Below are 11,465 nucleotides of genomic sequence, written 5' to 3'. Positions count from 1 at the left end.
AATGAACTATATTACTCTAACATATTTTATGAATAGAAACTTTTGTTTTAAACATATTTTTCATGTATATATTTATATGCTTATATATATATTTTTTTTATTTTTTTATATATACTTTACCATGTTACATTATGTATATGTATGTATAATATTAAATAGTTATTATTAGAATAGACATATATACTTTGAATATACAATGTGTTTTTAAGTATTCATTGATTTTCATTTAATTGATGCTGATTATTTAATGAGCTGACCAATGAATGTATTTTCTCTTGTATATATAAGTCTGACTAAATGGATGTGATTGTGAGTTGATAAAGCCTATTGGTGAAAGCCCTACTCTTTTATTAAATTTACTTGGTCTACAGATCATTGCTGGACTTCATTATTTGATACCAATATATTGCAATTTTCTTTAGTGGACACCGATGCAAGTGACTTTTATAGCGACTACAGCACCACCTTTTTTGGATTCTGTTTATGCCATTGATTGAGTTTTTTTATATTTGTGTTATTTTTGGCTACAGAATCCTGTTTCAGTTGCTGATCGTTTTCCTGCTGTGCTTTTACATATATATATATATATATATATATATATATATATATATATATATATATATATATGCATATATATATATATGCATATATATATATATATATATGTGTGTGTGTGTGTGTGTGTGGCTTGAGAACTAAAGTCAGGTGACAAAAAGTGATTCTATCTAAGCTAACCCAGCAGCAATATTTCATATTAATTTAAGAACTCGAGACTGCATTTTGTATCTCTCTTTTGACATAAGAACATCCACTCATCACCACCTTCTGCACTTGCCTTGCTATAAGTAAGTTTTTGGGGTATAGCAAATCTTTTAGATTCAGATAAGAATATAGTAAAGTGTAGCTTAGATGTTTTCATGTATTTGAGTCTGTCCTGTAATGTTTTAAATATTTGCTGTGATTTTGAACTCTGAAGTTACTGTGAATACATATTTAGTACTGTCTTGTTCTTTTATTAGGTTCATAGGTAGATACTAGGCTATTGGCCCTGGGGCATAATTAAGCCTAGGCAAAATGTTTGCGCTTGCGCCTCCCATGTGATTTAGTTACCTGCGCCTCTGTGGAGCAAGGCCACAGAAGTGATTCCCCGGCTGAAGTTCCTGTTCCCCATCCACTCATCAAGATTCTTCTTGAAGAGCGCTAATGAGGAGCTCTGCCTCACATATATGGGTACCTTATTCCAGAGCAGGGAGCGTCTCCGGGGCACAAATCTGTCCCTCCAAGTCCTGTTTATTGTAGAGGTCAGGTTAATGTCCCTGGAGCATGTAGCTTGGGTAGATTGGGTTTTCCTTAGTTGGAGCGTTTCCAAAAATTCGGGGTTTGACATAGCCGTGTATGTCAGGCAGAGATCACCTGTGGGTAGCCGGTATACAACCGAGTGCAGTTGAAGTTTTTTTAGTCTGGTGGCATAGGGCATCTGTTTTAGACCTGTTATCCTCTTCATGAGGTATTTCTGAGGCCTCTCCAGTTATTGCAGGTGTCTAGTAAGGTTATATCCCAAATGGGTCATTGTATTCAGTAATGGGTCTAATGAGTGATGAGTAGAGGGGGACATTGACTTCCTTTTTTTAGATGCAAACCCCTTTGTGATAAGGTGGGCCATGTAGAAGGATTTTGTAACCACCTTAGCGATGTGGTTATCGAAGGAGAAGTTACTGTCTACCTGGGTCCCTATGTCTCTGTGTTAAGTGAGCTGCCACCTATTTGGTAATTTGTAGGTACTTGTTTTTCCCGAAGGGGATGACAATGCACTTTTTGGCATTTAGCTTGAGGCCATGATTTTGGCACCATGTATCTGTTTCAGTGAGACCCTTTTGAAGGAGATCTGTGTCAATAGGAGTCTCCTTTATGGCACCCAGTTTGCAGTTGTCTGCAACTTTGTTAGCCATAGTCCTCCTGTGTTTGCTTGTACCTCGGAGAAGTAAATACCGAACAGGCGAGGTCCCAAGACTGAGCCCTGTGGTACTCCACTTGTCACTGGTTTGGAGTCAGACCTAGCGTTTTCTATTTTCACTGTATGGGTTCTGTCCATGAGCCAGTTTGCAACCCATCTTGTAATGTAGAGGTTTATATTTAGGCTAGTCAGTTTATCTATAATTCCCGAGTGGGGAATGGTATCAAATGCTTTCGCAAGGTCAAGGTATGCCGTGTGGACCACCTTTCCCTCATCGGTTGCTTTGGTGACGGTTTCAAAGAAGTCGACCAGGTTTAGAAGACATGACTTGCCCTTTACAAAACCAGACTGAGTGGGGTCCAGGGTCTGTAGGTTCCCAATGTTTGATTTCCATGACGATGGGCTCCATGGCTTTGCAGACAAGGTTTGTTAGGCTGATGGGGTGATAGTTCCCGGGGTCGGTGGTGGCTCCTGCCTTGTGAAGCGGGACAACCGGTGCCATGTGACACTCCATGGGCACATAGCCTGAGGCTAGGCTGTGGTTGAACATGGCAGTTTGGTGAGGGATTAGTTCATTTTGGAGTTCATGTAACACGCAGTCTGGGATGCTGTCTGGTCCCATGGATGCAGTGTTTTTTGCTTTAGAAAGTGCCGTTCTCACCTAGGTATCTGAGATTACGGGGGCAGCACAATCTTCTGGTATAGATATGGGCCCTTTAGGGGGTGAGGGAGGGGTAAAGTTTGCACTGAACCTGTCTGCCAGTATATTGGCGATATCATTTGGTTCCATAAATTTTGAACCGTTATGTTGTACCTCAGAGCTGATCTGAGAGTTGCCATTTAGGTTCTTGACGCAGCTAATAAATGCTTTGTAGTTGTCCTTGGTGTCCGTTGCAATTTTTCTTTCAAAGCTCACCTTTGAAGATTTGATAAGGGATCTTAACTTTTTGCAGAGGTTGGTCAGGGAGCTCTTCCGGGTGGCCACGGTGGTGCAGCAGTTAGCGTTGCCGCCTCACAGCAAGAGGCTCTCCGGTTTGATTCTTGGATGGGGTGCCTTCTGTGCGGAGTTTGCATGTCCTCCCTGTGGTCGCGTGGGTTTCCTCTGGGTGCTCCGGTTTCCTCCCACATCCCAAAGACATGCAGTAGGTGGATTGGACACTCTAAATTGGCCCTAGGTGTGTGTGTGTGTGTGTGTGTGTGTGTGTGTGCATGTGTGCCCCTTCTGTGGAAGGTTGGGTGCTGAGCTGGCAACTTGACACTGTAAAACTCTACTGCCAATCATTGCCAATCATCAACCTTAGCACGGATATAAATAGGACGTGCTGGAGGGATAGATTTATCACTCAGAGACTCCCTATGCTGTGGAATAGAGTCCCGGTCCATGTGAGGCAGAGCACCTCGCTGGCTCTGTTCAAGAGAAATCTTGACCTGTGGATGGGAGATCGTAGGTTTACCCCGGGAATCATCTCTGTGTCACTGCTGGACAGAGGCACAACAAACTAATGGGCACAGTATTTTTTCATATAAGGGGTGGCGTAAGCCACAAAAATTTGGGCTAGGCTTATAAATGCCTTAGGGCAGATAGCCTAGTATAAACCTATGGACCTATAACCTATGAACCTATGAGCGGACAGATGATCCGCTGTGGCGACCCCTAACCTGGAAAAAGCCGAAAAAAGGAGGTGGTCAGGGAGCTTTTCCCTTCCTAAGTTTTTACTCTTTTTTTGTAATAATTTCTTCTGTCTATTATAGGGCTTGTTTATGGCTGGGGTCCACCAGACTGGTTTCCTTTTTTTGGAGGAATGGGTCTTGGTTTTGTTCAGGATAGCATTATTATTAAGTATATTTAAGCCTATCTTTGTGGCTGATATCTGTGAAACATATTTAAGCTCTTGGTCAGACTCCCATTTGGATAATAGTAACATTACACAGTAGGATTGGACACCCTTTGTTAAGAGCCTTAAAAAGCTGACAAAGTTGGCTGGTGGCAGTTGGAACTACCTTGTAGTTTGGGCAGAAAGGGCCATAGCTAATAAACCTGTGCCAGCCTTTTCCAGGTGTGTGTGTGTGTGTGTATCAATCAGATCTCAAGTGTGTGTTTATCATCTACTTGGCAGGGACACAAAGCACTGGTTGGACATGGAGGGTGTGAAACGTTTTGGCTTAGCCACTCAGCTGAGATCTTAACCCTATAGCTGTGCTAGTGGGGAGTTTTATTGGGGTCTGGAGAAAGAAGAAGAAACCAGTCCCTAACTGACTGATCTCTATGTGCTCTTACGGGAAACTGCACTTTTACGTGTACTTGTAATCCTCCCAGTGTGTATGTTCCCCACTGTTGCCAGTGGTGAGGATTGAGGCTCCTTCATTACTGGGCCAGTGCAGGGGCATCACATCTGTGATTTTCATGTGTCATTTTTCATTGCAATGAATGTGTATGCTTCTTGCTATTGTAAAATGTTTGTGGAGCTTTCTCTATGGGCCTCCACTGAAAATGAGTTATTTGACCCAGTGGACTTTCCTGGTCAACAAATAATAAATAAATAGTGGTTCACAGCCCAAGTGTTCTCTTTGGGACAAGAGTGATTAAGGAATTTTGGAGTATTTCTGTCTCATCAGTATAACATTCATATTTCCATTAAAGTATTAAGTTGAAGAAAAAGTGTAGTCAAAAATAAAAAAAGAAATGAACAGATAGAAGTTGTTTTCTGCATGCTCTGCTTTTGCACCAGTGGACATCTTATAGCTAAGTATACTTTCTTGCTTTAAATCTTAACTCTGGAAGAACCAGAAAATAGAGCCTCCCTCAGTGAGTTAGTCAGGACAGACCCTGAAGCTGGGTGGGACTGGAGTAGATGAATCTACATGGATATGATAGGGATTTCCAGCTAAGGTCCAGCTCACATAGCGTACATTCATCGTAATTTGAAGGTCTAGTCCTTCATTTGAGGAAAGTTGACAACAACAGAGTCTTTTAGGAACCCTGAATTTTTCTTGTGCTGGATACGAAAGAGTAACTAACTGAATTTTCAAGTTCTAAGAACACCATCCAAGATTTCATGCAGAGCCATGTTGGGTAAGTGATTTAAATGGTCTGCTCAGTTAAAAAGCCATCTTGATGCATTTTTACTAAACTTCAGAAAAGAAATACATTTTTAACTTTGAATTTTATAATCGTATATCTTTTTAGGATGAGTTATTTCTGTTTTTGTTTGTTTACAGAAATTGCTGTATACATTCTTCCTTTGTATAGCTCTCTTTACTTCCCAATAACCAGTTTTTAATACTGGCTGAAGTCCGTCTTGTGACATGCAAAGATCTTAACTGGAAATGTATAGTGCACCTGACTTGTTTTTAGTCTGTCAGAATGCTGCATGGATTCTGCTTGTGAAGTGATTGTCAGAAATTTAGTTCTTTATAACTGAACATTGATGCAAGAATGCATAAACTTTGTATCTGCAGCTGTGACAGATAATACGGGATCCTGGGCCATGAATTTTTATAGTTGCAGTCAGTGTAAAGCTCTCCTTAGACAAGAAAGAAAATACATAGATTTGTCCCACAACAGTTTTTGATCTGACTTTCAGTATTGGTGTCTTACGTCATCACACTTTAATAGCCTACACCAAGATGAAACAATTAATGTGTGGACAGGGTTAGATTTCGGCATCCATAGAAAAACACTATGTAGGTTAACCACAGGATAATGAATACCCTTTCAGAAACATACATAAACTTTAGTTTCAGTGTTTTCTTCATTTGTGTTTTTTCTTCTGCATGTTGGGTTTGTTTTATGTGCATGTTTTTTTTTCTGTCTGTTTCTGGGAATGTTCTGTTATCGATTCAGCTGAGAAGTAGAAATCGGTATTCGACCACGGAGCCCATAGACAAATGGCTGATAACGCAAGGAATGGTGAGCCTGTCCCTACTGAACTGATTATCCTTTTTCCAAACCTGCCACTTTATATCTCCAGTGCTTAAATTATTCAGCAATGATGTGGTATAGTCCAACTATATGGCTGTTCTGACTTGTAAACTACAAGTACTCTCTGAAAAATAAGCTTTGCTTCCTTTAACATCGTGCCATCTTATTAATTAGTTCAAATTGACACATTACAAAGCATTTGACGCACCTGCGTTCATAAGAAGGTTCTAAAATTTCATGCTGTGCTGTCAGTGTTAATATAATTTAAGCACTCTACAGTAGTCTTGCTGTTATTTCCCCACTAACCCAGATGGACAGTGTATCTAACTTATGTGTAAGTTGCATGTTGTATATTACTACTAGTGCATACAGCATGAGGAAATTGTAGGAGAGGGGCACACATTTACTGCAGTTGTTAGTATTTAAGATGGCTGATCCTGAATGTTGAAATCACTTTAGTATAGATTGTGCTTTACCCAACCCTCCAATTGTTATGGATACAAGACAAGGCATTTCAGCAAATACTTCAGGTTGGTTTGCTAAGATTGTGTGTTTGTGAATTGCATTAACTGCAGATATGTAATATCCTCTACATGCGTTATGTACTGTGCAGCATCATGTTGTGAAGTCTGCTGAACAGTTAGAATTCAGGTTATTTTGAGACTGTCTCACATACTTTGATTTGTACATGGTCCTCAATTTTGCATTATAAAGCCATTACAAAAGCTGTAAATGCCACTGGGATGTCCTCGTATGGCCATGTTCAGATGTTCCCTGTCCTAAGGTTTTGATAACATAAAGGAGCTATACCCTGCAGATCTAAGATTCAGTGTTCATGTTGGTCACTGCTGCAGTTGCCTTAGCTATGTGGGTTATATTCTGCCAGGGATATAACAGCTAGTCAGCTTCCAACATTTTAGGGCACCTTCCATGTGTCCAAAATGGTCAGGCAGCTTGCGCCGAGCTGTCTAAAGGACAAGTTTGGACACCAAGCCCTTCAGTGCTTTGCTGCCACTGATGAGTATGCTCCTGTAAGGCTTTAGAAGATTGGTAGTCGGCTTGGTGCTGTTCTGCTGCAGAGTTGATCAAAACTTTTGCTGGGCAGTTAAGTTCCCTTTGGGGAGGAAAAAAAACTTGTATTTAATTTTTTAATCTTTGTTTTATCAGTTTCCTCTTCATAACGTTATTTTAAAGCTCTGAAATTTGGGTTTTAATGGACTGCCATGAGATTCTGTCATCCCTTTAAAGGGGAGTGCTCTTTTTTAACTTTAAGTTTAAAAGTTGTGTAACATAACTTGACAGACATTTTTTCTGTTGAGAAGTTGGGGTGTTTTAAGTGCTTTTTTCTGTGTTTTCTGTGAAAAAGGTGATTTGAAGACTTGCCAGACTTTACCAGCATTTGCTGTTGATCTTCCCTGGGAATGAGGCACCATTTTTAGCTTGACCATGGAAAAAACTACCGGTTCCCTAGTTGGTCCTTGTTCCAGACACAAAAAGAAAACGTTAGGCAAACAGCATTTGCCACCACAGCAGGCTAGCAGGTTGCCTCAGAATGCTCCCATTTAAAAGTATGCATTCTATGTCCCTGTGGTGCAACACCTTCAGCCAGTTTGAACTAATGGGTTAGCCATGTCTGCTGTGGCTCTTGAGGTCCCCTCAGTGGGCAAGGGGGAGAGACTCTTGATGGTCCTGGGAGAGGGAACAGGGAAGTCCTCCCTGTTGTGTCACAATGCTGTGCTCATCCCTGGGGAAGCTGCTGCTGCTATTAGTAACATGGTCGGCCCCAATGTTACTGTCAGAAAGAAACCCAAAACTAAGCACATCTACTCCTCAGATTTTCTTAGACTAGTAGTTAACTGGGCTTGGCTCAGGATTTAATTCAGGCCATTGTTCCTTGTAAAATAGTTTCTGGTAAAAGAAAGTGGGATGCCACTTTTCCTAAAGAAATTAAAGATCCTGAATCTAAACAGGAAGATGAAGGGACAGATACAGGGCTTTCTCCTCAGATTTCTGACTGAGTCAGGGAAGAGAGCTCAGTTTCTAATTCTCTATGAGGAGTGGGGAAGGGAGGTTTCTCTCACTGAGATTGCTAGAATGTGCCAGTGTTTTCAGTGGGAGAACACTGACGTTTCTCAGTCCCTCAGAAAAAAACTATGAGCCGTTACAGAAGGAATTTCCAGAATCTACATCCATTCCTCATGTTCTGTCTGCGTTGCTGCCTGCAGTTTTTGTAATGGTCATCTAGCTCCCCTATTCAAGAATGTTCTTGGTGCCAGAAGAAAGAAGATGCTTGGAAACCGTTCTGGATCTTTTTCCTAAATATGTTTGTCGTAGTGCCTAAATTCAAAATGTCACTTCACACCCTGTACCTTTTCTTCCCCTTTTAGGTTTCTAGTAACACTAGACTTAAAAGATGGTTATCACAAACCTGTTCATCCAGACTCCAGAAGTTTCTTACAGCTTTGTGTGTTTGGATCACATTATCAGTTCATCTGCCTTACGCTTTGGAATATTAACTGCATCAAGAGTGTACACAAGGTGGCTAGCTCTGATTATAGCTCAATGCATGCTACAGGGTATCCACATTTTTCCATAATTGTTTCTAAGTGGCTATCTAAGGCTATTACATTTTGTTATACTCACCAAACAACTAACCAAAGCCATTCCAGGCAGGGTCAAGGCCCACTCTACTGGGGCCTTGTCTTTGTCTGTAGCTTTTTGGAAAGGGTTGTATTCAAGAAGTATTCTTCTTGGTCCTCTGTATATACTTTTACAAAACACTATAAGCTTGATTCCTTCTCTAGGTCCAGGTCAGGCTTTGCTAGGACCATTTTCCAGGGCCTCCTGGACTCTTCTCCTTCCTTCCCCCAAATGTACTGTGATAGGTTAATCTGCCCGTATAGCTAAAGCTACTGCAGCAGTGATCAGTATGATGAACTTAGTACAGTTGTGTAAATACATTTGCCATAACAGTAGATTGATCATTGCTGCAGTAGCTGCTCCATCCCAATTGTTTTTGGTGCATTTTTTTGAGCCAGGGTGTGGACATCATTTTTTTTGTTCCCAGCATTGTCCTTTCAGTGCTCAGCCTACCTGTCTCTCTGACAGGAAAGCTCTGAAGGGCTTGGTGTCCAAATTTGTCTTTTAATCAGCTCAGCTCAAGCTGCCTTGACTGTTTGGGCACGTGGAAGGTGCCCTGAAGCTTTGGAAACTGGCAGACTGTTATATCCCATATAGCTAAGGTTACTGAAGCAGTGATCATTCGAACATCTACTGTTATGGTGAATTTACTTACACCACTGTACTTTCTCATGACCTCCATTTGATGAATATGCATGTTCCACAATGTGTAACTATGTCAACATTATTCAGTAACTTCCCAGTAGTTATGCCAAGAGTGTCCCAATTATCAAAGGCACAGAAAATGTAAGGAACATTTTAGTATTTTATATCTTTGTCCCATCCCTTTATGACTGCAGGCTCCCTACTCAAACAGTTTCTATTTTCCCCCTGATAGAGTTATGGAACAGTGGGAGAGAAGTAAGATCTTGGTTATGCAGTAGTCCTCCATTAGAGGTTGGAATATACATTTTATGCTCAGAATACCCCTGCAGCAGGTGTGAAAATATCCAATATGTTTTCTCATCTCAGTTTGTTTCTAACACTGTGTGACAAGTTCTTTGAGTTTTTCATGGCACTAGTTCAGCTGGCTGACTAATCCTTCTGTGCTGAAGAGCTCTGCTTGAAATAAGGTATGGGATTCCCTTCCAACACTGAAAAGTAACTTGCTCCAGTCTCTAGTGTGATGTAGAAGAGATGAAAAAAGTATCCAGTGTCTTGCACCTTCATGGAGTGCTTGAGGACGATCTTCCTCCTCAGGAGGAAAAAATGTTTAAAGGCATGCTTTCAAGCATAAAAGGCTCTTCTCCCCCCTAATCCCTCAAACATTTGATTTGGAAGACGTGTTGGTGGAATGACAATAGTTATAGACTTCTTTTACTTAAAAAGTGCATGTTGATTTACATGCTCTTCTGTCAATTTCTTACATTAATGGTACTAATATTTAAAAAAAAAAAACTGTCCCTTATTATTTCTGGATTTGTCCCTTATTCTGGAGTTTGAGGTTGAGAATTGTACAAGGCGGAATTTGAATACCCTTCTGTAGGCTTAGGTACCTTAACCTCTGTCTTTCTTGTCTTAGGATATCTCTTAGGCATTTATTATGATTGATTTGTTCATAACCAGTTTGCATTTGGAAACAGTTATCAGCAAATTTCCCTTGATTGGGGGTGCCTGATTCAGTCTTGTGTAGTATGTGTAGATCTGTTTTATGGACATAGATTTCCATGACTGGATTTTTGCATGTTTGTTTTAGCAACCATTTATCTGGGAGCACAGTCAGGGGTCAGTCATTTTAGTGTGAGGTTCACTATGCATGCAAGAGTAAATAATTATTCTGATGTGCAAGCTTCGCTGTAACAATGTTATTATTTACTCAGTTTCCAGACATAATTAGATATTAGACTGGTTTTATAGCACCCCACTGGACACTTCATTGCATGTATTTTTTTAAAACAAGCTAAACTGGTGTTAGCAGAACTTTCAGTATATACTTAGTAGTAAATCAGAATAGCTATGCATTATCACATTTGTGTCCATGTAGCAGAAAAACAGTTAGTGCTTATGGCTTGAGTGCCTTCCCACTTCTAATTAGTGAATCAATGTGTGATGCTGCCTTCTCCTAACAGCCCTGATTAACATTTAAACCTGTTTTTAGAGATGGGCAAGGCAACATTCAAAATGAATTTTGCCCAGCATGCATGTAGAGTTACTGAATGACTAGGTTACATCTATGTCGAACTCTTGATCTCGGTGTGTTTCCCCTTTTGTATCATATTGGTTTTACCAAACCTGGCTTGCACTTGAGTTAGGATGCAAAAGCCATCAACATGGCAAATAACTGCTCTGACTGCAATATTTTAAAATTTAGAACCGATAATTAGTCTAGCATAGAAGCCAAGTGAACTTTAATCTTGGAATGTTGTTAAACTGATTTAAAAAATAAATGTGTATGACAGTTTTAGTGGGGTCATGACTTGAGTGCAGGAGTGGAAAATGATTTTAAAGGGTTGCATCAGTCCTGGTGTAGCATGCAGTAAAAGTGTGTTTCTAATAGTGCACACTCAGCTTTTGAGCTGGGCTGTACATGACTCACAGGGCTGACTAGGATAAATGATTACATGATGCTAGTGTGCTGACTAATTGTTTACTGGCTACTTAGCTAATCTAGATCTCTGCCAAGAAACAAGCCTGAAAAAAGTATGGCATAAATCCCTTCAGTTTAATTTTAAACTTTAAATAGCCTGTAACCACAGAAGTAGTATCCTGTCAGATAGACCTTTTCCTAGTTATACCACTCTGTAGAAAATAGAAATGTCTTTCCTTCTCTTGCTGTATCTTGGTGGCAGTAAACCAACTAAACTGTACACTGGAAGTGCAAGAGCTTTTCTGTGGCAACACTTGGTCATATGTTCATAGGTGTGTACATTGTTAATGGCCATGGAGCCTTTACAAGCCTAGCCCATAGGA

At 40.4% G+C, this 11,465-nt stretch overlaps 1 protein-coding gene across 1 annotated transcript in view; it reads left to right on the top strand.

Moving 5' to 3' along the window:
- Positions 1-11,465, top strand: part of TOM1L2 (target of myb1 like 2 membrane trafficking protein) — a 927,227-nt gene that overhangs the window by 700,465 nt on the left and 215,297 nt on the right. The window contains exon 11 of the mRNA XM_044088936.1: positions 5,799-5,864. Within this exon, the coding sequence (XP_043944871.1) occupies positions 5,799-5,864 (66 nt within the window). The remainder of the gene's footprint in view (positions 1-5,798; positions 5,865-11,465) is intronic.

Source organism: Protopterus annectens, chromosome 12.part0, assembly GCF_019279795.1.
Source record: "Protopterus annectens isolate FY-2018-M chromosome 12.part0, PAN1.0, whole genome shotgun sequence".
NCBI lineage: Eukaryota > Metazoa > Chordata > Ceratodontiformes > Protopteridae > Protopterus > Protopterus annectens.
This window is presented reverse-complemented; position numbering and strand designations above follow the sequence as displayed.